The sequence below is a fragment of the Larus michahellis genome, chromosome 8, assembly GCF_964199755.1.
Source record: "Larus michahellis chromosome 8, bLarMic1.1, whole genome shotgun sequence".
Classification (NCBI taxonomy): domain Eukaryota; kingdom Metazoa; phylum Chordata; class Aves; order Charadriiformes; family Laridae; genus Larus; species Larus michahellis.
This window is the reverse complement of record NC_133903.1, coordinates 54,302,051-54,324,018: the sequence shown is the minus strand read 5'-3', so window position 1 is coordinate 54,324,018 and position 21,968 is coordinate 54,302,051. Positions and strand designations below refer to the sequence as shown.

At 42.0% G+C, this 21,968-nt stretch overlaps 1 protein-coding gene across 4 annotated transcripts in view; it reads right to left on the bottom strand.

Moving 5' to 3' along the window:
• Nucleotides 1-21,968, bottom strand: part of PATJ (PATJ crumbs cell polarity complex component) — a 156,719-nt gene that overhangs the window by 19,314 nt on the left and 115,437 nt on the right. For all 4 annotated transcript variants that reach the window (XM_074597315.1, XM_074597316.1, XM_074597317.1 and 1 more), the window contains exons 31-36: nucleotides 21,808-21,900; nucleotides 17,170-17,241; nucleotides 16,520-16,637; nucleotides 15,798-15,931; nucleotides 2,195-2,278; nucleotides 49-242 (exon numbers count right to left, since the gene is read on the bottom strand). In XM_074597315.1, coding sequence (XP_074453416.1) covers nucleotides 49-242; nucleotides 2,195-2,278; nucleotides 15,798-15,931; nucleotides 16,520-16,637; nucleotides 17,170-17,241; nucleotides 21,808-21,900 — 695 coding nt within the window. The remainder of the gene's footprint in view (nucleotides 1-48; nucleotides 243-2,194; nucleotides 2,279-15,797; nucleotides 15,932-16,519; nucleotides 16,638-17,169; nucleotides 17,242-21,807; nucleotides 21,901-21,968) is intronic.

Sequence of the window (21,968 nt, the reverse complement as noted above, 5' to 3'; positions counted from 1 at the left end):
GAAATATTTCTCATTTGAAGCGCAGTGCGATCTGAGAGATGCTCTTACCGTTTTCCAGCTATGCTGAGCCCTAGTCCTCGGCCTGTTTTCTTTTGTATATCTACATAGAAAATCTCCAAGTTTTCTTCATCTTTGTAATGTGCTTCATCTCTATAAACAACCAGCTGCACCTTCTGGGGCGTCTGTCTCAGCGCAGTGATAGCTTCTTCGTGGCTGGCATTCCGCAGATCGATCCCGTTCACCTGAAATAATCAGTGTTTTCTTTCCAAATGACACGTATAAACGATCTTTTCATCACACCCTACCCTCGTGTGACAGGACAAATTTGTCAAATTGACACCCCTTGGCACTGTAATTTAGTGCTCCCATTTCCAGAGGGCCGAGCTCCTGGATCTCCTGCTGCGCCCGAGTTCAGTGTTTTGTGCCACCGCCTGGAGTAAATCACAATAATCAAAACATTTTGGCCTGTGCGTTTTGTGGGTGTTCTTCCCTTCTTTTTAAAATGCCGGAACCTCAAACAATACTTCTTTTTTACAACTGGACAAAGTGGGACGTGCTCCCTTGTGCTTCCCGTATCTCTTACAGCTCAGATTCCTTCTCCCCCGGCTTCCCAACGCCACCCAGCCGGACAGGAGGAACCAGAAGCTTTAGCACATGGCAATGGCGAAGGCCAGGCAGGACATATTAAATGGTTATTTTGCTTTGTTCCAATAGATGGCACACAAGACCGCTCCTGGAGCGCTCAATTACACTTCTCTTACGATAACCTGAAAATGTTTTAGCATTTTAGTAATACCAGATGGAACAAGAAGTTCTGATTGAAGCCTGAAGTATTAAAAATACACTATTGCAACTTGAAAATTAATCTGCTAATTTTGCCAAGCCTGATCCACAGATGCCCTCTAAGGTGTTTGCCAACATTCTGTTCACAAAACCATCTTTTATTTGTCAATACCAAAACACACCAATGCTTAAATGTTTTTGAAGTCTCTTTAGGAAGCAGCACGAACTGTGACTGAATAACGACACATAACGTAATGAGTTTTAAGGCAACGAAAATATTTCTCTGTATTTCTAAATATGCAAAGTTATAATCATACTTAATTTTACATTAAGTTAATTAAGCCTAATCTATAGTAATTATATTCTGTTGTACTAATTCTGCACACGTTTATTTATATATTGTGTGGGCATTCTTGTCTCCACACAGGCATCTATGTCTGCTTTATCACACTAATCTGAAACTAATTCAGAGTCGTCTTTTTGATTCATTAGTACGGCTTTTAAAAGCTGAAATAATAACAATATTATGGCACACAAACATTAGCACTTTCCTGTTTGGCCAGAGAAGAATTAATTAACCTTCCCCATTTTTATCCCCTAATTATTGTGGTCTGTTAATACACAGTTATTTATAAAACGAAAACAACATTCAGCCTTAACGCTAGAAAAAATATTTTCGGTGCAAGAGCTGTAAAGACAACTCCCCAAAGTACCCCTCGCTATTTTTCTAACCCTACGCACCAAAGCCTTAATGGCCATGCTGGGAATTTGTCCTGGTCTGACAGCGAGAGGCTGCTGCAGCTGCGCCGAACCCCTGCCTGACTGACGCAGGTTTCATTTGCAGACCAACACTTCCCTCTTAACCCTTTCCCTCCTCCACTTCCATTCTCGGCTGAGGGGAAAAACCCACTACGTTTATTCACAGAAATAATTCTGCATGTTGAACCGTGGCCCGAAGGAGCCGGTAGCTCCCCCAGCCACGCCGCAGGCGGGTACCGTGGGTTTTTCGGCAGGGATGCTGGCAGCGATGCTGCGGCCGCCCTCATCTCCTGGCTCCACGCTCGCCCGGCTCCGCACCGGCTCCGCAGGCAGCCAGAGATGCCGGAGCGGCGACGGAGGGAGAGCAGGCCTCCGAATGAAAGATTAAACAGATGAATAATACTGAGCTATTGGACATGACAGCTGAACTATGTAAATCGAGAACTGCCTTGCTCAATTAAATTTAATATATTCTCAATTTGTACCTTCAGTTTATAGGAATATATAAGTAAATATGAATTTGTCAGGACGTTCCTAGTGACAGAAACGAAGCTTCAAGTAGAGACCCTGCTCCATGATCTTTCTTTCCCCTACAAGAAACCTTCACGACACAGACATAAGCAAGCACATACACACGGAGAGACTCGTTTACCTCCAGGATCTGATCGCCGGCCCAAAGCCTGCCATCCCGGGCTGCTGCCCCTTCTTCATAAACTTCATGGATCACTATGGCGTCCTGCGGGAAGAAGGGGGTGGCGTGAATCCTCCCTCCCAAACACCCCCAAACGGGCAGCCATGACCCACCCCGCACAGCGAAGAGGCACAATGCTCCACCTCAGGATAAGCACGGCTGTAACACAGACTTATCTTTTTAAAAAATATTTTGGGATAAGACAATTACTCCCGTAACCAAAATACAGATAGCCAGTAAAGAGGTAAAAAGGATTTTGTTCATCACTTCAGGGTAGGTCTTGTCTAGAGCTTGATAGGCTTCCATCATTTTTATACATTGGCATCAGCAGTATTGAACTCAGTGTGAACCGCTGTATTAACATCGTCTACTTTTTATGATATTATTTAAAACCAGATTCTTTGGAGCTATGAATATTTTTAGGGACTTGGCATAGATCTCAGCTTTAAGCAAGAACTGAATGCCTTGTGGTAAATAGCGCTGGTTAAATCTGTAAGAAATGAAATCCAGAAGAAACGAACAATGGCAAATGTTAGTTTATTACTGAGGTTGGAAAATGTAGGCAGTGGCAGATGTAGCTTCAGGGAAGGTTTCAGTGATTTAATCTTATTGCCAGCAATAGATGTCCCCAAAGAAAACGCATTACAAAGAACATACTGTTCTCTTGCTGGTGCTTTCCCTGTGCATTGTTCTGGTCTGGTTTGTTTTTTTTTTTTGGTTTTCCCCTGAAACAAATAGGTGAACATCCTGCTGCAGCGCTCCGGTCCTGACAGCTAGAGGATGGGTGGCTTTGCTGTGCAGAATGTGCTCCTCTCTCCAGTGTCACCAGCAAACACCCAGAAATGGCTTCGCTACAAACTTTAAAACGGCTCTGGTGATCTTCAATTAGAGACATAGGGATCAGAGAACCCGTTCTCAAACACATACACCCTCCAAAAAGCCGATCCGGTTGTGAAGTTCCTTTCTCCAGTTTGATGTGCAAGCCAAAGAGGAGACTTTCTGCCACCAAAGGCGGCGAGGTTAGCAGCCTGCGAGCCCCGCTGCGCGCCGCCTTCCTGCAGCCGGGGCAGGAAACCACTGCTGGGGCAGAACAAAGCACATTCGTGTTCTCAAAACACTGTTAGATACTACATCTCTCATCACCAACTTAACTCCCCTGCTCCGTGCTGCCTTGTGATCCTTTCCCAGCACACGTGGTAGATGCCAAACAGAAAGAAAACTCAAATGCCCTCAAGCTAACGCTCTAATCAAGACAACACCAAGAGCGTTATTCTCTTTCATTCCCACTCCACCTTATTTAACGATGTGGACTTGTATCTCCAGCCGCTCCGCTGCTGCTGGAGCAAAGCACCACTGTCACAAGCTTCCTCTTTGATACATCTACACCAGCCGCTGAAAAAAGCCCCAAGGATTTTAATCGCAAATGGGTTACAGCTGAAACAAGCATCCCAGATGGTGGGGGAGAAAGATTTCAGTCTACATAAATGAAGGCAAAATACTACGAGCTGTGTACCAAGGTAATTAAGAAAATCAAAAGAATGGTTTGATTAAAAAAAATATTTATTTTTTTATATATATATATATGTGTGCCACTGGCAACTGCAGGGTTTTCTTGAAATAACTGCAACAGCTATTTGCAGTGGAACAGAGTAACACAGAATCATAGAATCATTCAGGTTGGAAAAGACCCTTGGGATCATCGAGTCCAACCATCAACCCCACTCTACAAAGTTCTCCCCTACACCATATCCCTTAACACCACATCTAAACGACTCTTAAACACGTTCAGGGATGGTGACTCCACCACCTCCCTGGGCAGGCTGCTCCAGTGTCTGACCACTCTTTCTGGGAAGAATTTTTTCCTAATGTCCAGCTTAAACCTACCCTGCTGCAGCTTGAACCCATTCCCTCTTGTTCTATTGCTAATTACCTGTGAGAAGAGACCAGCACCAACCTCTCTACAGTGTCCTTTCAAGTAGTTGTAGAGAGCGATGAGGTGGTCTCTCAGCCTCCTCCTTCTCAAACTAAACAGTCCCAGCTCCTCCACATGTGCATGTCCATCTCAGCAGCGCTGCCAAAATCCTCTGCTACGTGTCTTAGATCTTCCTTCAGTTGTGGGGGTTTGGTTGTTGTGGTTTTTTGTTTGGTGGGGAGGTTTTTTTTGTGTGTGTGTGTGTGTTACCTTCGTTTTAAAAGCGACCACATAACCCTAAGACAACACAGGAGACTTTTGCCTGGGTGAAAGCCAGGAGGGTGACAGTGATACATATTTTTTCACCCGAGGCTGATCACGGGTAACTTTGAGAAAAAGCTGAGTCTGTGGTTTAGAACTTCCACAGCACACTTCACTTTTACTTTTTTTAAACACTTTACAAAGGCAGGCATTTAGAAGTGGCCCACAAGATCACACAAAACATCGAGCAGCTTGTTAAGACAGCATCATTCAACCAGGACACGCCGGGGCAGTGGATGAACGTGAGGATCAGTGGAAAAACGGCAACGTGACCGTGTAACAGCAGACTGGGCACGTACACAAGATGGTCAAATCAAACACTTTCAGACTGTATTAAATCTGATATTTCCCACCTCTGAGCAAGGAGCTTTCAATAGCATTTCTTTAAGTTTGTTTTCCATCTGCAGTTGCTTCACAACTGGTGCACAAGCTGGAGTTACCAGCTCCTCCCAGTGCTGCACGACTGCACGTAAAACCACACATACCTAAAGCCCAGATGCAGGAACCACCGAGTGTTATCAGTTTGAACAATCTGCATCGTCTATTTGAAAAGGCAACAATTCAGTATTACACCACGGTTCCTGCATATGTTAGAAGCCAGACATAGAACTAAAAATACATATGGCACAAAAAGGTACATTCCTGCTTGGTCTCTGCCTACCCCGAAGAAGGAAACATCTCGCTGACCTGCCAAAGCACTGTTTTCCTTAACTAGTTTTTTTTTAAAAGTAGTGTAGTTGAATCAGGCCTATCAAATCGATTAAAACCAGGATGAAGCAACATGTCCACCATGTACTGTAAGGATTTTTCAATAGTCCATAAGCATAAATACGAGAGTCTTCCTTAGCTTATAAACTATGATAAACAGACATCTTTCCTCTGATACTTCTGGGATCAGCTGACAGCATATTTGACTCTGAAGCAATCTTTTTACCACTGGATCTAGGGGCATCTGGATAAGACTCTTGTTAGTTTTGTTCATCCATGATAAGTCACTAAAAGCAAACTATTGAAGTTATTGAACATTTTTAATTATATCAATATTTTAAACAAGGTTACGCAGCAGTGAGATGTAACGTCATACTCCAGCCATCTAAACTGAGCCCTAATCTGTAATGACTCTATTGACATGCTACAGATCTAAATTGTAACACCCCTCTCAGTGCCTCAGAAAAAAAAAAAAAAAGGTCTATCATGAGTAAAACAATACACAGCATTTATTTAAAGGAGAGGTTTTGGTTCCCGGACACCTGCAACTCCTGCTCACTAGCTTCAAATTCCATCGTGTGCTTGCTATCTCTAGAAGTCAAGGCCTAAAATAGTTCAAAAATCGATCAGTCGAGAGGGAGGAAGGGAAAGTGGCATCGATGTTCCACTAGAGGTTGTGAATTCATGGTGGCTCAGGACTGGTTTTCACTCCCATCCCTCCCCATCTCCTTTCATCACCCGTTCCATATAGGTTATGGCACTCCATGATACAGCTTGGCAGAGTCGCAAAAACTGCTCGTGCGGAAGGGGGAAATGAAAACACTCCCATATCAAGAACACGGTTGTGTAACGAAAGATATCCAGCCGCTGAAAGCACATACTTCATAAGGTTTACAAACACGTTAAAAAAACCTGGAGCTTTAATCTTCATATGTTTTGACAAAGAATGCTCCATTACTCTGGGACCACTCTATAAATGAGGAATTAATGCAAAGTTGAACATTTCTTGTATGGGACAGAAGGATGCAGAATACAAGCCAGAGCATACAAACATCATTTTAACATGCTAAACAAAGTCCATGCTCGCAGGTGTTAACCTTGATTATCCAACCATGAAAACCCTGAAAGAAAAAGTAGAAGGGAAGCTGTCTGCTACAGCTGAGGGTGCTGGACATTATCGTCTGAGTAATGCTTATATTGAATATTGAAGGGCCTGCAGTTCAATGAAATGAAGCTGAATGCGCTGACACTATCATGGCTAAAAAGAATCACCTGCAAGCCAGAACAGTTCCCAAACATGGCGAGAGTGTACGTGGTTGGTATATGATATGCATGAAACCTGTTCACAAGTGGTAAAGTTCACCAAACCTGCCACACGGCCTATGAGGTGGTATTTTGGAAGGCTCAGCTTTGAGCTGTGGGACAGGTACACCCCACTCGCTCTCTCACTTTCCCAGCAGATACCTCTGTGACTCTTGAGCAGAGGGAAGGCACCCGAGTGACAGCTCTCACACCCACCGACAAGAGAGGTTTTGGCTCTGAAGAAAAGGCAGAAAGCAGAAGAGTTCACGGAGACTCTTGGTCAACACCTTGAAGAACAACGCCAGCGCAGAGTGAATGACTTCTGAAGAGCGGGTGCAAGACAACCTTCCAAAAATTACCACCCAATCTGAAACCCACTTATGGAAAATACAGCCTGTAAAACACCCACAGTGTGATCTACATCGCATTTCCTCCTATCCGAGGGAGGGGAACAGCCCTGAACTCTTGGGGAATCGGATCTCAGTTCTCCCCCCGGCTACGGATATTTTTTCTGCTTGATATTTAACAACTTCAGAGACCCGGTATGGTCTCTGGATATCAACTGGATATCAGGATATCAACTCACCCATCAGCAGAGAGCACAAATAGAAACGCTCACGTTGAGAATTGCATTCAGTGAGAGTGACAGCTTAATCTTTGTATCTTAAATGTCAAAGAACTGGTATGGGAGAGACCCCAGGCAACGACCACATAGCACCGTCTTGATTGAGCCTCTGGGAGGAAGGTGGTAAAATCAGCTTCCTATTCAGGAAAATCACTGACCAAGCGAACCTTAAAAGCCTGCAGGACCATAAACAGTGGTGAGAACGTCTCACAAGCTGTCTGGCTTTAGGCTTGGACTGCTCACGCGTTTTCCGCAAGTTTATAGCATCTGAGCCAGTCTCTTTAGTGTTTCTTTCCTCCTGTGCAGCTGTTCTTCAGAAGGACAAGCAGCAGCTTTCAACGCAGGTGCCCTTTACCACTGAAAATCAACCCCCCGACCACGAAGTTATTTGCAAATGATGGGAGTAGAAGGTGAGGGAGTAAACGGATATGAGACATGAAGGAGGCTCAAACATTAAGTACCACGGATATTTTGATGAAGTTGTATCATATGATGAAGGGTGGAGCAGTTTGCAAGGGGGGAGATTTCAAAGCAGAGAAATCCCCACATACCTGGTGATTTAACAAGGAAAAAGGTCTGAATTTTGGTAAAGAGGCTGATTGCATAGTACTGAACAGTCCTTATTTACTGCAGATCATTCACAAAAAGCTTTTTCTTTAACTGAGCTAACATCAACTTTGTTTTGAGTTTATCTTTGCCGCACTATTTCAGCCTCCAAGACCCCGCCGTTGTTTTGATAGGATCAAAGGCGCTCCACAGAAGTAAGGTGACCCACCGCGTAATTCAGGACTGCAATAATCATCAGAACAGAATGGCACCGGGTAAGATACTCAATTAGAAATGAGTTGTTTGAAGATCCCAGACTATGTTTTCCAAGGTGTGCATTTTGAGGTGGTAATCATGAGACAAAAAAATCCCCCAAACAATCCTAAGGGTAGAAACCAGCTCCCTAGCTACAAGGGTATCTCTACCGCCAGAGCATCACCAGCCATTTGTCCCGGACCAAAGGAGGATTATCTGGGGAAACGGTACCTGTCTCCCAGACAGACACTTCTGAGCACACACTGACAATGATGCTGAAAGTCCAGGTCAAAACACCAGATTTTTGGAACCTACATGCACTGGGCAGTGCTAGAAAGCGGGCAGGGCAAACTGTTGGAATTACATTAATTTTTTGTGTCTGCCTCTCATTTTGGTCCGTAGTTAGGTGACCGAATCTTACCACTAACCATAATTACGTATTTGGTGTAAGCAATGAAGCTTTCTGCATGGATTAGAGTACTTTCCCGAGGAAGCAAAAAAAGTAAGCTATATATAGAACAACATTCAGGAAAATATGCTTTCTGATTTAGTTGACAAGTCGTGTTTTCCTAAGCATTTCCAACAAAATTCCTACATTGCTACAAATGTTATACTAAATTAGCATTTATAAAAGAGAATAAAGCTACAAAGGGCTTTGCTGACTGCAGGTTTACAGGTTTATCTCTTTCCCAGGGCAAGTACAATATCACTAGTTATTTCCCTTTCAACTTTTATAATACTTTGTCCAGAGCAATAAAATTGTCCTGTCATTTTTACAGGCTGGTTCACAGATAAAGTAGAAATCAACTAGTTGCACAGTGTGTTTCGCTGAAGAATTAGCCCCATATAAGAATCTCTCGGTAGTTAAAATAAATCCAGCTGCTGGTTAGTTGTAGGCAGAGGAAATTACAACAGTTACGTTATGATCTATGATCTTCCATTTGCAGATCTAAATGGAATCTAAAAGATAACGGTTCAGCAACAAAAGCTGAAGGTCAACTCCAAGCAAATCACTTGATTTCTTAAAGGGGTTTATCTACTGCACCGCGCTGCACAGACCTCCTCCTAACACTCAAATATTTTGCAAGTCCCAGCATTCACAAACCATTAACAGGCACCCAAAATCCTAAGCCAAACACTACTGTAATAAAACAGGCCATATAACGTAAAAATGTATTACCGTGTTAATGTAAAAATGCTTTACGTTGCATGATACTGAAAAACTTCTCTACTCAAGGTCAAAACAAAAGGTCTGTTTCCCATTTAAGAACAAGCCCTCGCAAGAGATGGCGTTCACTTGCCAACTTTCATAAAAAGATTAATCCACAACATCAATATGAATATAATTTTTCATACTAAAATACAGATTTATTTTAAGGAAGTGGATAATATTTGTATTACATTTTATAGGCCCCTATAGTTACATCTGGTCCTTATTTATTTAAATTTTATTCAGCTTGCATAATATTTTTGCTTACAGTTATATTCTCTAAGATCAGAAAAGCTAAAACCTGAAAATTCAATGGCACTATTCATTAACATTCCTTCGGTCTGCAGTCATAGACATTTGCAAGCTCTCCTTTGATTCTGAAATAATAAAACTAAGGTAATAAGATGTTTAGTGTAAAAATATATGACTTAAGTCAGAATGATAGAAAGAGCTATGCTCCTATGGATCGCATGCCAAAGCAAACCAACGTTTTTCACAAAGTATACATGCTCCTTTTAGAGGGGATAATAAAACACAGAACTACATATTAAAATGTTAACTCTCTCACTCTCATTATTTTATTAAATAAAAAAAAATAAAAATTTACAGTGTACAGTGCATAACACCGGTTACAAAGAATGCGTGAGATCCTGAATGCACAGGACACGGGAAGCCAAAAGCCAGTTGTTTCAACCAGCAGCAAGCAAGATGCTCCTGAAGTCCGTTCTGACATGTCCTACTGCCTTCTTATATTGTGAGCTTAAATTTTATGGATGATTTACGCTCCTGGAAGACACCAGCTTCTTCAAGCAAGGCCCTGTTACGCAAGCTAGCCGTACAGTCAGCTAAACCCTTGCCAAAGATCCATCAAACACATGATTTGCAAAACTTACTACTCTCGTTCCCATTTGTGATAACTCATGTACAAGGCAGTTTGGTTTTTTCACGCTGTCGTAAGCTAACGTCCTTCTGGAATTATGATGAATCCACCAACTTCATTTTAACATTATTCAACCAAGAGACAAAGCAATTCCTCACAATTTCAAGCTAACTGCATTTACCACTCTGTCATTAAATTGCCTTCTGTTTTACAAATGTGGATGATGGTTAAGAAGTGATTGCATTTTTTTTTCTCTCCCAACCGCAAACTTTTCCTCTACAATACCTCAGCTAGGATTAAAAACTTCGCCTTCTATTACCATTTTTCATTCTATCGTTCCACTCATTGTGCGATAGGCTTAACAGCAACAGTATCTATAGCCAATATATTGCTGAGACCCTCCCGAGGCCAATATCTTGCTTTTCATTTGTAGTTACAAGGTAAGCATATTCCGCTAAACCAGTTTCAGTCTTAGCTGCACTTGATGACTGTCTACAAAGTCGTTCAGACCTCGGCTGTCTATAACCGATGAAGTTATTTTTGCCTGAATCTAAATATAACTGAGGTGAGAGGGAGGGAAGAAAGCTCAAGCAAGGGAGAACCCGGTTGTTTAGTAACGCAGGAGTCACATCAGTCTTCGTGTTTAGGTAGGTCCCCACTGCTGGCTGCGGCACGGCACAAAACAGATATCAGACTTGGCTTCGCTATCAGTAACAGCCTGCTCTTGGCAGCGTGGAGATCCTGGCAGGGTAATTAGCCCTCACAGCTCCAGGGGCAAACATCGGGTCTTGAACAGCTGCAATTTAAAGTCGCAGTTCTCTTGATTATTCCCTTGCCCTTCCTTAACAGATGGGGTTTATGCAAGCTATGACTCACCTGGACTGACAGAATGAATCTAAATATTCTTCTGTCGAACTGCATCCCCACCATCACGCGGCTCCCCGGCTCCGTCGCGAGCCAGAAAGCCTTCTGGGCAACCAGGGGATTACAAAAGCTTGGTGCTCTCCCACTCCGGCGTTACCAGCTCTCACACCAACTAGTGTTAGCTGAGCCCAGGTGTATTCCGTTACTTTTTTGGAGCACTGCTAATGTGTTCCATTTCCCTGGCTTTGTGGATCACTTTATTTTACAGATGGAGTACCTTAAAGTTTGTTAATTGCCTTAAAAAAATGGTTTTTTATTTAAGCCAGCCGAAAGCAAAAGTAAGGAAGTTTTTATTTACCAAATTCAAAGTATAAAAATCCTGTATAAGAGGTTTGTGGTCATTTTCAATCAGAAAAGACACAGGATAAAGTATGTTGCTTGTCTTCGTTCCTGTGTAAGGTTCAGACAGTGACCGCCTCCTGGCTACTCCACCTGCAAACAGCCCCTCGGTTACCGCTCCTGCAATCTTTTCTTCTTTTATATCGCAGGTGCCTCTTCAGCACTTAATTGCTATTTCAAGCCCCAGCTGAGCCTCTGCGCTCGCCTCCCCTCCCAGGGTTTTCTAACTCTGCCTTGGGGGAATGTGCCTGTACCGGGCTCCAGACCGCTGAATCCCCTCCGGCGCGTCTGAGCATCTTAATCACCCCGGCAGCAAATACAGAGTCAATAACCAGGAGTAATCAACTCAGCCATTGCTAAATTATTCAGCTGGAAGCAAAACAGTGCTCCCATCAACTAAGAAAATGTTTGTGTCTTAGAGCGATGCTTTTTTTCATGCACTGCCAAGAATAAAATCCCTGTAAACTGACAATCCCGTTTAAGAGAAAATGTCTCGTTGCAAGTCGCTAACTGGACATCGTGGCATTCACCCACGCTGGGGTGATAATGGGGTTGGGATGATTTAACCCCACATGCCATCTGGAGGAGTACCATCTTTTTTTAAAAAATTCTTTGATGCCCTGTTCTCAGACGATTTCAGAAGAAAACCACATAGAAACTTTCTGGCAGGCAGTCTCAGAGGGAAAAAAAACCTCATTACTTGAAACTAAATTATTTGCCTAGAAACAGCTTTTGCAGGATGCATGAATCAAAAGCAGAATAACTGAGGAACGTTTCCTAAATTTACGGTGGACTGGACTATCGGGTGCTGCTGGTCCTGCATCCCGCAGGGCGGGTTATCCCACGGGGTCCCAGCCCCCGTAGCCACGGGCCAGCTGGTGGCTCCCAGCGCTGCACGAAGGCCTTGCCCAAACAGGTCCATTGCCTTCAGGAATCCCGGGAGCACGGGCAGCTGCCGAGTGACAATGACATCCCTGTCAGGTTTATGGCTGCTATTAGCAGTGGTGGAGCTGACAAGCATTTAAATCTCATTCAGCAGCCGGGGGGGGACACGATGAGAGGGCAGGACGGTGTCCTGGGGAGCAGAGTTAGAGCCTCAGAACTCAGTTAGGGATGTTTCTGAAAACACTTTTTTTTTTTTTTTTTTAAATTCCCATTCTGAGGTTACTTTTACAAGTTTGACTGGACTTCGACCAAAAAAAAAGTAAAAAAAAAATCTCCTCCCAAATTGAAAGCCCTGTACTTCAGCCAGCTCCACTCCGCAGTTTAATTGCTTTAACGCAGAGGCCGTGTGTTGTGTTCTCTCAGGGGCACAGGGGAAGGTGAAATGAAAGACAGCGAGGAAAAAAATAAAAATACAAATCAACCCCTAGAATAAAATGAAATCGGAATGCTTAAGGGCTACTGCACTCTAAAGATCAACATCACGGAGACAACTCTCAAGGACGATCCTTCCTTCCCCAGACCTTTTCTACAGGCACATCCTTCTGGCTGATGCTCTCCTGCTCCCCGAAGCACACAGCCGCAGTCCTTGCTTATAATACATGCAACTTGAAAGATTTTGTAATCTTTCAATGGGACAGTCACCTTCTCAACCAAAAACACTTCACAAGGGTTAAGGCATCACTTTCCAGCCTCCTGAACAAACTGCCCTCCGTGCTCACAGGCTGTATTTTTCAAGTCTCTACGTGGTGATTTCTGATGAGATTCCTAAGGTTAGGACTGAAAAGTTGCACTCTATATTTCATTTTGAAGCCGTGCTTCCCTTTAGTGGGTTCCCAGATCTATTATTCCAAAAGCTGGGAATTTGTGTTTAAGAAAGATCCAAAATATTCCGAAGCGAGCTTTCTCATCACACGTGAGCTGCCGTCGTGCATCCGTGCTGAGTCAGTTAAGTGTTTTTAGATGGAGTGCAGTTTAATATCACAATAGATGAGGCCCTTACGCTCTTGCCATGGCCACCTTAGATTTGACAAGTTCTACGGAGGAGCAGCCTCCCCGTGTCCCCCATACTGATAAATTACTTCTGAGATCCTGGGAACTGGGGATGATATCCTTCATCGTTTTGTAGGCACTTGCACACCTGCGCAGGTACGAAATAAAGATACCCCAGTAGAAAAAGGAGGAAGAAACGGGTGTTCATGTTGTTTTCTCAGAGGACAAAAAGGTAAAAAAAGTCTCTGCAGCTGTGTGGCACACAGACGCTGCTCCGGCAGATTCCCCCCTGTTCTGCCATGCCTTTGCTCGTCCCCGATGGAGCACATTCCCATGGTCCCGTCAGGGCACCTCACCTCTATCGTTTGCGTGCGCCACCTGAACTCCAAGAGTATGAAAGACAGCATCGCTGCTTCATGCTTGCACAGACAGGCTACAAACAGTGCTATTCCCATTCTTTCTGACTTTGGCCTGACAATTCCCATTTCAAAAATAGCTAAAAATCCAACCCCAAACTGCTGAAGGCAATTAGAGCTTCATTTTAATTTCTCTGCGCTGCAGGAAACAGTGGGTCTTGGGTACACAGTTTCTGCCACACGAGCTCTTCAGAAGTGACGAAATTCTGTGGCACATAAGCATGTCACATACCCAAGCAGTGAAGCTGGAAGTCAATTTATTTTGCCTTTTTTAAAATACAAAAAATGTCCATCTATATCCCCAAGTTAAAAAGAAACAATGGAGAGCAAGACGAGATACATCACTGAGCTCCACGTACCTGATGTTGGTTTTTTAGATTAGATTATCCTCTCTAGTCCATGAAACCCAAAAAGACACACACTTTCCTACAGCCCTGAGTAGGATTTTCTTTTACCCCTCCTCATTTTGTTATCTGAACTTCATTTCAGCTTTTTAACAAAAGGTTTTTTACCTTCACGGCAAAAAAGTAAGACTGCGGTCTCGCAAAAGGAACTTGTTTCCTCTGAAACAACACTGCCTGCCTTTGAACGAGCAGATTCAGAAATAGGAAAAGAAACAAGGACTCATTTTGGCAAGTCCTGTAATGGTGAGGATCAGAAACGTGGGCAGGCAGACCTCCCTCCCTTCAGGAATTTCAGTTACTGCAATCAAGTACATAGCTTTTTAAAATAAATTCCTAGGAGGACACTTTAATGAATAAACTAATGAAAGTATAATACTTAACCAAAACCATTTACTCAATTTAAAGAATAAAATCCTTTGCATTTTTCTCATCTGCTCTGTGAAGCAGATATTTATAATTTTCATTTATTTATATTAAAATCTCATGAAAGACATGTACCAGATTGCGTCTGACAGACTGCCATGTATTATTTCCAAATTCCAGCTAAATGAAAAAGCAGAGAGATGACTAACGCTGAACTTCTTATTTGAATTTACTCAACACTAGAGGAGCTGGACAAAAAAGGGCCTGGGTACAAAACAGCACGCGGCTGGACACAGTGAAAACCATAGAGGCTGATCTAAGCCTTCAACATAACTCAGATCTATCTCCATGCGGAACCCAGCAATTCATCCAAACTCTACATAATCAGAGACTTGGATAAATGGGACCAAAAGCTGAACCTTTTCCAATTTCTGCTTTAATACTGTAAAAGATACAGCCTACATTTGGCAAAACAAAGCTTTCTTTTTCCTTTCAATTTCCTCGATTTTTTCCTTCTTTTTCTAGGTCTGGAAAAAGATGACTACATTGCAACTCCCTGTACCTCCTGACAGCAGCTTCATTGCTTAATGATGCACCACTATATTTTCGGAACAACTGCATGTAACGGAGCAGCTCTATCGCCTGAAGTGTCTCTGCGGCAGGGGATTCAGGAGAACCTGGTAAAGACACCTCTGCAGTAGACTTGTTTACTGAAAGAACTGAATTTGACATTTAAAAAACAATCTGGCCTTCAGTTATACCGTAACACAGCATCTCTTAACTGGAAAGTGGAGTGGAAAGAGCACCGGCGGAGGCAGAGAAGGGTTTAGCATAACTAACTTGCCGAGTTCGTACTTGAAGTGATAGATTTTAATTTAGCTGAAAATAATTTTTTTAAAATCAGCATAGTCAAGAGCAAGATTAAGCAAAAAGACCCAGAAAACAATAAAAGATTACCTTTGGTTTACCTCTGTTCAGCAACGGCTTTTGCTGGCAGGGAGATAAATCACGGTTTGTTTAAACAGCTACTAAGCATTTACGCTCTCAGGACAGAGGTGTTAACCTTGCTGAAGTGGCTCTACCTCTGTGACATTAATTTCTAGTCCAACCATTTTGGTAACTTACCTGCTTGAAACTCTTATTTCACAACAGTTAAAAAAGAACACATATTTGTAAACTCTGACCACAGCAGAAAGCACTACTGAAACACAAACCTTTCCATTTAAACAGGAACAGAAAACAACTGATCTGATACAAGGCAAAATTACCAATTTGTTATCAGAGATTAGAGTTGCTGGTTTCTCCTCCCTGTATCGAACAATTCATTAGAGCAATTACAGATTAATGGCATCATTAGTTTCTACGTTGTCTTTGTCTCCTATTCTTCAACAGAGCGAGTAAATATTAGTTTACCAGAAACTCACCAGTGGAGTGTCTTTCCCCCCGACGATGCTGAGTCCTAGGCCTGACCGACCCTTAGATATCTCTATAGTCATCTCCTGCCCCGGAACTATAGGACACGTTGCTGGATCCACAGGCAGTGGAGTTGGTAAGACACCTAAGAACATAAAAAGGTCAAGAAATAAATCACACTATTCAATGAGAAAATGAAAACCATCAAAGGAATCGTATGAGAGCAACCAATTAAGATCTCGTATTTTGCTCTTCACCTTTACCAATCTAAACTGAACTAGAAGGCTGCTCTGAGTCACTTCTGAAATCTCTAAATCACAATGACTCTAGAGTTTGGGGAGTAAATGTTCAGAGTAAATGTCTGGGAGGACATCTAATTCATTTATAATCTACACAATTCAGATAACGGTGGCAAGGTGTATTCCATTCAGGGCAGATAAGGCCATGTTCCAGCACCATGGATGTCCCAGATTACCCTTCCTTCTATTTTAAGTAAGTAAGAGGAAAAATGCCTTTGTATGTGAAAGTCAAGAAAAACAAGTAGACGCCTTCAAGATCTCAAAAATTATAAAATGAGAGAAAAATATAAATCCTTTATAAAATAACTTAAAATAGGTCATTGGATGTTCAAAGAAAAAAATCTCAGCAAAAGTTGTATGGGAAAAAAAAAATCCATCCTAGGTTAGGGTACTAAATACACTCTATATTGGTGGAAAAAATAACTGGTTCATACTACGTCTGGTGACTTCTGCCTCTGGAGAAAGATAAGTAGGTGCTGGCACCAGGGGTATCTCCTGTAAATTGGCTGGTACTTTTGTTGAAGATTTGGATTGTTTGATGTGGTTGAGGACCTAAAAGCAAAGCAGAAGCAAAAGAGATCAGTTATCAATCACAGAAAGGCACGTTATGTGGACATTATCATTAGTTGTTGAATATCATTCGTTATTAAATCCACTAAGTTGATAGAAGGGAAACAAGCAATAAGCACAGATGAACTGAAAACACTCCCTTCATAAATAAATGGAAAATCAGGATGACTGGATAAACGTGCTTCGAGAAATGCTCATGAAAGAAGTAGGGACAGGATTTCACCCTTCTGAGTTGTGCCTCTCACACCAAATAACGTGTTGGGTTTTGTTTGGTTGGGTTTTTTTGTTTGTTTGGGTTTTTTTTTTACTTTTAAACAGCAAAGAACATCTTTGACATTAGCTTGTGTGACTATTTCCACATACTTAAAGAGTGTCAAGTAATTTTTTTAAGTTTTCACCAGGAAAATTCTTTTAATGTCTCCGCAGTTAACCCCTTCCCCCCCGAAATCACTCCATCTTCAGCTAGATCAAGCCACCAGAACCCCCTCTTATCAGTTAACATAAACACAGGTACATTTTCTGGGAGCTGCTCCTCCACTTCTTGCGGATCTGCTGCCACTGCTTTGTCAGCTTTAGATTTCACATCCTAAAAAGTCAAAAAAGAAAGTGAGGTGTATTGAAAATGTCTCATTAGTTTCAATAAAATACCCTCCAAAACTCAAAATGATGATTCTAGGCAAACTGTGGTATTTCTTCACGTTATTACATTTGTAGCACAACACGAAGCTGAAGTGTAGAACTTGACAGAGGAAAAGCTAGTATGAATATAGGGAATTATCAGGAATTATTAAAAACACACCTAGCGGTTTTGAAGGCATACAATGTAAGAAAGGGATTTTTTGGGAGGAGATTATAATGCAATGTCTATATTGTTCCTGAGCAATAAGAAGCTCTAAAGAAGACGGAAGTGTGTCCTCTGGGGCCACTGGGACAGCAATTCTCACGCTGGGTGGGAACACGCAGGTCTCTGTGCCGAGCCTCCAGCACACAGGTACCCGTACGGACCCTTTGGTGCTCGTACAGACCCTTTGGTGCCTGCCTACAGGGCTCAAAGTCATCTGTTCTCTCCTTCCCCCTCCCTTTTTTGGCAGTCCTAAGCACTTAAATAACCTAACTGCTTAAAATGCATCATCCAGCCTCATTAGAAATATCTCAAACAATGGCACTTCAATCACGGGCTCCACTTGTATCCTAATTTCTTTCCATATCCTCGCAATACACTACAAAAGATGTTTTTCTCTCCTACTTCTGCAACTGCTTCCAGACAGTTACAGTGTCCTCCCCTTGTTAGCTCTTAGCCAAACTCAGGCCGCTTTGATCCCAGTATTAGTTGGTTATCTTACCCCATGTTAAAAAAAAACCCTGATAAACAGCCAGTTTTCAGAAAAGCCGAGTACCAACTTCAAAAGACAGCGGCGATATTCTGCATCTCAAAAGAATTTCCAATTAAGATGACAATTCATACATTTCGAAATAAATACGTAAAACAAATTTTAGGTAACCAAGCTTGAAAATACTGGCCTTCTTTCCTGGAGTTTTATTATGTTAAATCACGCCAAGCCCCACAGGCTTCCCCCCCCCCCCAGCCCCGCAATTTTTTTTCCGTGTTTTTCTCCAAGCTTGCTGTAACCATACAACGGTAACTATTATTCAAACGGATAACAAGAAAAAAAAAAGATAAAATGGTGATCTCATTGTATTTTCAGAGGTGTCGGGGAAAAACGAGAAGACTGCTTTGTCATTTTATGAGAGACTGTTCTAATGAGCAATGAAAAACTTAGTTCATACTTCCCTTTTTCATTCTGATATGTGACTAAAATCCGAAACTCCATCTTGCACATCAAGTAAGCACCAAGCATCACCTTTAAATCTCTCGAATCTCCTCCATTTATCTCAGACTATGCTAGAGGTACCTGAACAATATGAAAATATTTCCAGTCCCTCAAGCCCTGAATTGTACGCTCAGCATTTGTCATAAACCCAACTGGTTTAATAGAATTCGGTTCCCTCAAATGCAGCCAAAAGCATTTTTATGAAGCCCTTCCTCTTTGCTAGCGTTTCAAGGACACGTTTTCTGTTTGTGGTGAAGACAGATTATTGTTCCAAGTTCAAATCTTTTTAGGGAAATGAATCCATTCTCACATACCAAACATCAGTTTAATTATCCCACCTGTAGGACACTGAATTCACGCTCTGCCAGGACACTAATGATGCAAGGGCCTTCAGGGCACACGCAATGACTGCTCAAAACCATTTTCACCTTTGTAAAGTTAAAAGTTTTGAGCTCATCTCAAAGCCCCATATAACAATCCTTTTCCAACACCACCTTACAGCAAGCAAGAGAACTCCAGTGCTCAGAACACCACGACCTTCTATCAGGCCACCGCAAACCTCAGGCAACAAGCACGCAGACTTTGCCTAACAATTCCACTGGCTCCAGTTCAGAAATAAAGTTGTTTTCTTTCCCCCCCTCTTATCATCCAAGTCTACAATGATGTCCATTATATAACTTTATACTTTTTAAAGTGATGAAGTGACAACAAAGAGTATCTTGGAATAGACTGACAAATTTATCAGCAACAAGTGAATAGGGAATGATGTGATATTTTTTTTTTTTTATTTTATTACAGCTGTCACTTGGTGAAACATCCTGCCCGTGCTTTGAACTGTACATGCTTGTGGAAGATCTCTGCTGATAAGCACATACTTTTTATTTACTTGGTGAACTTGATCTTACTTGTTGATTTCTACATTCCTGATTTCTCCTGACACATGACTGAGAAATTCAATAACAATGGTGAAGTAGCATTAGGCTCTAGTAGCAACCATCATGCTTCGAAAAACAAGGCACTGGGTTCTTTTTGCCTCAGCAGCCACTAAAAGATTGCAAGAGAAATCTCCTTTCCTCAAAATAAGGAGCTGACTCGTGCTGCGCTGCAGTGTCGAAGCCTTAACGCCAATATGAATACCAACTCGGTTCCTTCTGGTCAGAAGGGACTGATCGCAACCATCAGCATTTACAAAAGATACACTTAGACATATTTGCCACGTAGTTTTAAAAACCCTGATTGAAAGAAAACTCTGAAATTATGAAACTGGCTTTCCACCACTACTTTTCATCCATTTATGCCTCTAACCTGAGGGTTGGCCCAACTGAAGGCATTATGGAATGAGCAGATGGATCTATAGGCATGCGAATACTTTTCTAAATCTACCTCCTAGCCCTTAACTTTTCAGTATCTAATTATCTAATGGAAAAATCAGTGAGTCACCTCTAAGCACTGAATGAAGGCAGGGCTACGCAGCAGCCAGCAGAGTGACACACTCGCTGCCTCCCGGTCTCGCAGTGACCTGGGACAAGTCGCCTCCTCTCTGTGCCGCAGCGGGGATAACAACACTAGCCTGCTGGATAAAGGGGTTTGAATTCCAAAGACAAAAAGTAAGTTGTAGCAGTCAGTTGCTGTTACAGGAACAATTTAAGTGGAAAATTGAGATAACTTGGTATGGACAGTGGGAAAGGAAAACTAACTACTATACTGATGTTCTCCTCACCTACAGGGTCTCAACAAATCCTTGACTTTGTCTTCTCTTACCTTTCTGCCATTACCCTGTTCTGGACAACTCTTACCACCAACACTTTTATCTTTTTCTTTTTTTCACCTTTCAGTCTAAAATACTGCAACTTCTACCCTTTGGCTCCACAGTTCCCTTCTTTCTTGCTTCAAGTTTGAACAGAAGCTGCCCATATATTCTGAGTTCCCTGTTGTTCCAGCGGCATCTTCCCTCCACACCTACCTTGGATCGCTGCAAATTTTTTTCTTCCCCCCATTAAATTCACATTTCCTCTAATACCTTGCAAAAAGCTGCACAGCACAATATCCTACACCAAGAGTTCATTTTTGTACAATACTTTTAACATATTTTTAACCACTTCAGTCTCAATTTTTCACAGTGCCTTGTAATCCCTCAAAAGTTTCTTGCCAAGTTGAGCAGGAACAGCAATAAAACCAGGTGAATAATAACAATAAAACTCTGATTCATTTATATTTCAATGCATCAAAGGAGGATTCTGCACCAGGCTACCAAATAGAAATAATCCAATTTTTTTGTAATCCATTAGGAACACAAACCAATCCATTTTACATGGGTGGTTAATTCTGATGCTTGAATAGCACATAACACTTCCTAACTCTTGGGAGTTTGTAGACTCGCTAATTAAATACTTACTAGCTACAGAACATTATGTATATTCAATTCGTATTTGCAAAACTCAGGAAATTCTTTGTAAAAGAAATGATGGAGCAGGAAGAAGACACCTAAGAAAAAAAAATCCCAAAAACGTCCGGCTTCCTTAGCTGAGGATGGCACACACCAACTGTGCACGCACAGCAAGTCTCGGCCAACGCGCTGCTTGAAAAAGGAGGAGGCTGTTGGACAAAAAGACTGTCTCAGCACATTTTACGTACCTTTAGGTTAGTCACTCTTCAGCATGTTTAGTAGTTTTCCGTTTTACATTTTTAACATAGAGTCCAAAAAGAGAGATTAGAGCTGCACCCTGAAGGACTTTCAAATCTCTGATAATGCACAATCCTGACATATTAAACAACAAAACCCACCATCTGTACCCATGAGAAGTTCAGTATTTATTACAGTGCTCACTGACAGTACGGCATTAAACCAGAAGTTATGGGCTTGATGTAGAAATTACTGCGAGTAACTCTATAGCTATGTTATTCAGGAGGCAAGACTAGATTATGATAATAGACATTTTGGCCTTAGAATATACGACGCTATGAATATAAATAGGAATATGATTTACAGACCACGCTTTTTTCTGAAGTTTGTCACACATGGATGGCAAGAGAGGAAACTCAACCCCCTCACTGAGAAAGCGCTCAAGAGAGGGCCACAACGCTACATAAAAACTCTTATCTTGATATTTTATCAAATAATACTGACTGCTTAGTTTATGAAAACAGTCAATGTACGTAAAGAGATAAGAGCTTGATTCTGCTCTTACATGTACTGGATATTATTTGACAAAAGCGTTCTGTAATACTCCAACAGAAAGGCAGATGGAAAACAAATCAAGGCAATGAGCCTGTATTTTCTAAGCTCTGATGGTCATTAAATTGTGCTTTAAGTCACTTACAGCTTTGTTGGATTCCTCATCAGTCAAGCTTTTCATGAGAACTTCCAAACTCGGGTCTTCTTCACCGCTTGCAGGTTCAGTGCCACCGTGATCCTGGCAGAAATGATTGATAACAGTTTTTAAACAGAGCTATGACCCCCCGTAATAGCTAAAGAAAAAAA